This window comes from Physeter macrocephalus, chromosome 12 (genome assembly GCF_002837175.3).
Source record: "Physeter macrocephalus isolate SW-GA chromosome 12, ASM283717v5, whole genome shotgun sequence".
Classification (NCBI taxonomy): Eukaryota; Metazoa; Chordata; class Mammalia; order Artiodactyla; family Physeteridae; genus Physeter; species Physeter macrocephalus.
The window spans coordinates 30,019,418-30,025,280 of record NC_041225.1 but is presented as its reverse complement, the minus strand read 5'-3'; the positions used below and the strand labels follow the sequence as shown (position 1 = coordinate 30,025,280).

The 5,863-nt window shown below is 45.1% G+C and overlaps 1 protein-coding gene across 1 annotated transcript in view; it reads right to left on the bottom strand.

Moving 5' to 3' along the window:
- Positions 1–1,078: 1,078 nt before the first annotated feature.
- The window catches only part of RSAD2 (radical S-adenosyl methionine domain containing 2), a 14,593-nt gene continuing 9,808 nt past the window's right edge, over positions 1,079–5,863 (bottom strand). The window contains exons 5-6 of the mRNA XM_007109005.3: positions 3,307–3,339; positions 1,079–1,386 (exon numbers count right to left, since the gene is read on the bottom strand). Coding sequence (XP_007109067.1) covers positions 1,222–1,386; positions 3,307–3,339 — 198 coding nt within the window. The 3' untranslated portion in view covers positions 1,079–1,221. The remainder of the gene's footprint in view (positions 1,387–3,306; positions 3,340–5,863) is intronic.

Below are 5,863 nucleotides of genomic sequence, written 5' to 3'. Positions count from 1 at the left end.
GAAGCGGAATTTCTGCACGGCTGCGTAAGGGAATCAGGCAACATTTAAATGCCACCTAGTGGCCAACGCTGGAACGGCAGCTGGATTACAAGAGTTCTTTGAGCAAAAAATTGTCCACGATTTTGCTTTTGTAAAACAATGATAGGAAATGATTATTTCCCAGGAAATGGGATACTGTCTAGGTTGCATGAACAAACTGCATGTGGTATTTCCAAGAGGAGAAGATTTTGTTCCTTGACCCAATTCAAGTGACATTTTCCCTCAAGCTCTTTCTTAGCCTAGCAAAGGAAGGCTCTGGATCTTATATTGACCTAGATTACATTCTCATTTCAAGTGATTCAGAGTTAAATGGGAAATATTATATTGTGCCACAGCTTCATTTACAGAAAATTCTGGTTCATCCTGCACTCTTCCCCACACCCTTTGCCCCACCTTTGCCTGCTGCTTTTGCAGATGAGTTCGTGCCAGTCCAGAAACGCGTCACTTTTCAGGGACACGGGGACAACAAGCAAATAAACTCATATGCTGTTGCTTGACAGACTCAGCAGATTCACACGGCAACCCAAGCCCTGACCCCATGTCAACTTCATCGCTAAATTTAAAGCACACCTTGGTTTTGTTAAGAATCTTGGAAGAGAAGGGGGCGCGGCAGAGATCACTCACGTTCCTGGAACAGTCGGCGTGGGTCAGGGCCATGCAGAGCCCCGGGGAGGGGAGATGAGTTGTATCTCCTTCTAGGGACTTATCAAAGCCTGGGAAGATGATCATTTCTTATTCTTTGAAACACGTATGGACTATTTCTAAACTTCTGGGTAAAACGTCCAAGATTGCAGTGATATAAAGGCCGAAAAGGAAAGAGCCTCACGGCAAGCAGAAATGATCGGGGGCGGTCATTTGTAATTTTTCCAGATGGGAAAATAACTATCAAAGGAAAGGACTAGAGAAATAACTTCAAAATGGAAATACAGGAGTCACAGTAAATACTACTCAAAAATTAAGTCCATAATAAGCTAATTAACTAAAGTTAATGGTTTTGCATGTTCTAAGGATGTCAATTTTCCCAGTTATTTATCTGTTCGGTTACCCCAGGCAATCAGATTCCACGTGCGACCGGAAACCGAATTTGGGGCCGCTGGCAGTGCCTACGGGAAGCAGGGCAGCCACGCGCTGAGTACCAGGGCGGTGCCCACAGATGGGCTGAAGGGTGTTCAGCCTGCAGCTTTACCAGTCCAGCCTCAGGTCCGCCTTGCTCCATACGTATTTCCCTCCTCGCTTGAGAAACATCTTTTCATCAAAGCCGCTGAATTTTATGGCTTCTTCTACGCCGACATCCAGGATGGACGCGGAAGGGTCCTTCCGACCGTTTCTGCAGTTCACGAAGCGCATCTATAGGAAATTCATGACAGAAAATCGGGGTATTTCCTGTAACACTCAATTCGGGGGGTCAACTCAAAATGACTTTTGATGTTCCAATCATTCCAACAGATGTTTGCGGAGCGCTGTGAACCAGACGCTTCACTGGGGGCGTTGAACTCGGGGGACACCATCTCCGTACTCAACCAGCGCCCATCACCCACGCGAACACCTGAGACCAGGTAAGGGCACGATAAACAGAATTATATACACGTGCCTGTCCCTCCACTGGGAGCGGGGTAATCAGGAAGGGCTTCCAAAAAAATGCTGCCATCTAAGTTACGTTTTGAAATTGTAAGCTGGAGAGAACAATATCGTAAAAGCCCAGAAGCGTGGAACAGTACGGTGAGTTTGGGAAATTTCGGGTAGATGATATTGCTGGAGTGAAAACTGTGTGTGCATATCATGAATAATAATAATAATAAAAAGTGTAAAAGCTTCTTTCAAGAAAGGGAGGGCTTCCCTGGTGGCGCAGCGGTTGGGAGTCCGCCTGCCCGATGCGGGGGACGCGGGTTCGCGCCCCGGTCCGGGAAGATCCCACGCGCCGCGGAGCGGCTGGGCCCGTGAGCCACGGCCGCTGAGCCTGCGCGTCCGGAGCCTGCGCTCCGCAATGGGAGGGGCCACGGCGGTGAGAGGCCCGCGTACCGCAAAAAAAAAAAAAAAAAAAAAAAGAAAGGGAGATAGCATGGTAAGAAAGGTGCTACAGAGGTGGGCAGGTCCCACATCAAGAAGAGTAGCACACGCCCTGCTAAGTGTCTTGGTTTTTATCCTAAATTAAGAACCTTACAGACAGGACCCAGATCTTCACACCTCTATGACCTACCATGGCACACAGCATTTTGTAGTAACACTTGTTGAACCAAAATGTTCTTAGATTGCCAAAAGTAAATTTTGTTCCCACTCTATTTATTCCAACTGTTCAGAAACCAGAGAGTTTGTGGAGGAACATCGGTCAAAATCCCCAGCCGGTCATGGTACTCCAAAAATAAATTCTGTTTAACTTTTCCTCTCTACCTTGAACCCATGAACTGAACATTTGTGTTGCCACCTTTTCCCCTCTGCTCCTTAAAGCACGCACATATTGACAACAAATGAATGACTGTGAATCATCACGGATTAACTTGAAAATAATAAAATATCAAAAGTCACAGTAAGCATTTCTCGAAATATCAAATTCAGTTTAAATATGGAAAAGCCATGGTTCTTGTTGGAGCTCATTTCTTAAAAACAGATCTTTGAATGGAATTATTTGTCCAGTGCTAGAAATATTGGCAAAAGTTTATGAATTGGGACAGAAAAAGAAAAGAAAACGAGACAAGGAAAGGGAGAAGTGATTTGTTTTTCAGTTCGGAGAATGATGGCGTCATCTCTTCCTTTGGAAGGCAGTGGGGTAGGAAGGTATCAGTGGCTTTTGGAGAGAAACTGTAACCTCTTCTCCCCAAAGCCAAGAGCCAGCTGTCAGAGGACAAGCTGGCAGCATCTGAGGTATTATAGGCAATAACGTCAAGTGTGACATGTCCTTCCTGCAAAGATCCCTGGGTGCCCCTTGACCAGAGAACCCAGCCGAAGATGGCATAACAAAGGACCCTGCTTCGTGTGATGTCAGCTCCATGCGGCATCCGTGGATCCATAGCCATAGGGAAAAGGCCATCGAGTGTGCTAACGCTAGGATCAGGTTCAAGCCAATGCCTGCCCAACGCCTTAGCTCAGAGACGGACACAGCGAAGGAAGGGCTCTATGATACTAATGTTAGTCAGTGACAGTAAAAATATGAAATGCTGGCCAAAAAGAATGAATATGGACCAAATGTTTATGCTGATTATAACTCAACCCTGACCTTGCTGCTTAATGAATTTTTAAGGGATCATTTGATAATGCATTAGACATACTCACATATTCATCCAGAATAAGGTAGGAATCTCTCATCTGCAAAGCAGAAATTACACACCAATTTAGTTTCAAGCATATTTCTCAGTATGTATGCTCAACTGTCTGTCTTACTGCGTTTGTGCGTTTGTGCTTTATTATTTCTGGAGGCCACATTTCTTAAATCTCCTGAGTGTCTTTAGATGCGTCCCTTGCAAGGTGAGCCATCTGCCAGTGCCTCATACCCACCTAACACTCATCTTCGAGCCATCTGTTTGTGTCCATTCGGATTCCAGCAGATTCTAGCAGGCTGGCTTCTGCCCCATGCTGGAAGGGTCACATGCCACTCTGAAAGCTCCTCTGACAGTGAAACCCCCAGGCTAATTTCCCCATTTCCTCCAGCTCTGGGGAACCCTGTCCTTCATTGCTCAATATTCTCTGTGTCCGCCATGCCTCTGATGGACCCCCTTTTCAGTGAATAAAGCAGAATCCCTTTAATGCTATTACCTGGGAGCTTATCTGAGCATTTTAATATTACTTACTTGTAACTAGTTATGCCTTCTATAGGTATGTAGAGAGTGTGCCTACACACTCATAGGAAGGTATACCCTCTATACGTACCCCATATAGGTAGGAGTCTGCAAACATTTTTCTGTAAAGGGCCAGAGAGTAAATATTTTCAGCCTCATAGACCATGTGATCTCTGTGGCAACTAAAAGCCACTGTGGACAATGCTTAGAGAGCAAGCGTGGCTGTGTTCCACTGAAGCCTTCCTTATCGACCTTATAATTGCATTTCGTATACTTTTCATGAGTCAACAGATGTCATTCTTGTTTTGACTTTTTTTCCAACCATTCTTGGCTTGCATTCTGGGTTTGTCCCACGGGCTGTAGTTTGCCAACTCCTGTGCATGGCCAGTTCGGGACCTTGTTCCTGAATGTCTGGAGGTGGGCCAGGCAGCGGCATCAGCTGGGAGCTGGTTAAAATGCTGAATCGTGGGTCCACCTCAGACCTGCTTGCTGGGAGTTGGGAGTTCCCTGGGTGAAACCTTACCCATGTCCGAGGTAAAGTGAGCTGACCCCACCTATGTCAGAGGCAGAGTTCACCGACCTCATCTACATAAGAGGCATGGTTAGCTGACCTCACCTACATCGGAGGTAAAGTTAGCTGAGCTCACCTATGTCAGAGATACAGTTAACTGACCTCACCTCCGTCAGGTGTAGTTAGGTAGCTGACCTCACTTACATGAGAGGCAGGGCTCGCTGACTTCACCTATGTCAGCGGTAAAGTGAGCTGACCTCACCAATGCAAGGGAACCGACATGCAAAGCTTGTCTTGGGTGAGACCTGCAAGACAAGGAGACCTCAGCACCGTCTGCTGGTCTTAAAAGTTTATAGAGAAGCCTGAGCTGGGTTCAGTTACACGTACCATTCAGATGGTCTCACCGTGGGCGTGTACATCCTGAAGACGGAGGAGGGGTTAGGAGCCTCCAATTGCCCCAGTCCAGCTCTGGGTCAAATAGTGGTCACCTCCTCTCAATAACTTCCCCAACCTTGCTGACTCTAAATCTGCATTTTAGCAAGACCCTGCCTGGGGGGTTGTCTGTACAATGAAGTTTGAAATGAACTGACTAGTAAGCTTCTCAGGATCTGGAGTTATCCAAACCCCAGTTTGTCCCTTGCTGGGCTCTAAGGGAGGTGAGTTAACCCTGCCTCTGACATGGGTTAGGTCAGCTAACTCTACCGCTGTCACAGGTGAGGTCAGCTCACTTCACCTGTGACACAGATGATGTCAGTTAACATACCTCTGACATAGATGAGGTCAGTTAACTGTACCTCTGACACAGATGAGGTCAGCTAACCATGCCTCTCATGCAGGTGAGATCAGCTCACTTTACCTCTGACATGAGGGAGGTCAGCTAATCCTTTCTGTCATGAAGGTGAGGTCAGTTAACCCTATGACTCAGCCTCAGAGTTTCTAAAATGGGGGTAATATTTCTGGCTCAAGAAGCCTCTGTGAAGTGCTCAAAAAGTAGCAATTTATGACATATTTTCTTTGATCTCACATTACCTTTGTAATTAAGACAAATTTTAAAAAGTCAAATAAAACACTGTATAGATATGAGTATTCTCCTCTGTTCTCTGTCTTCTTTTCAAAAGCTGCTCTGACCGCATTCAGGAATTTTCTTACTCATACTCTGGTCAACATTACTCAGAGTCTGAAGTATAAGGAATGAATCCTTGTTCTGAACTTTCTAATATGATTTAAGCATATGAGGGAGAGATTTTGCTGCATGTACATTCTTTGGTGGAAGATGGGGAAAGCTTTTGATTTTTAAATACTTTAAAAATAATAAAACTACCTATTTTAGAAAAAGGTAAAGTCCAAACAGTTATCAAGGTAAACAAAAATGACTGATAATCCCATTATCCCAAGATGGCCATGGGACGTGTACATACACAGCTTTTTTGCACATTAGGATTAAAGGTTAAATGAATTTTGCCTATAGTTCTTCATTTGTACCTAATATCATATCATGCAAATGTATCCTTGTTCCCTAATATTCTTTTTTTTTTTTTTTTTT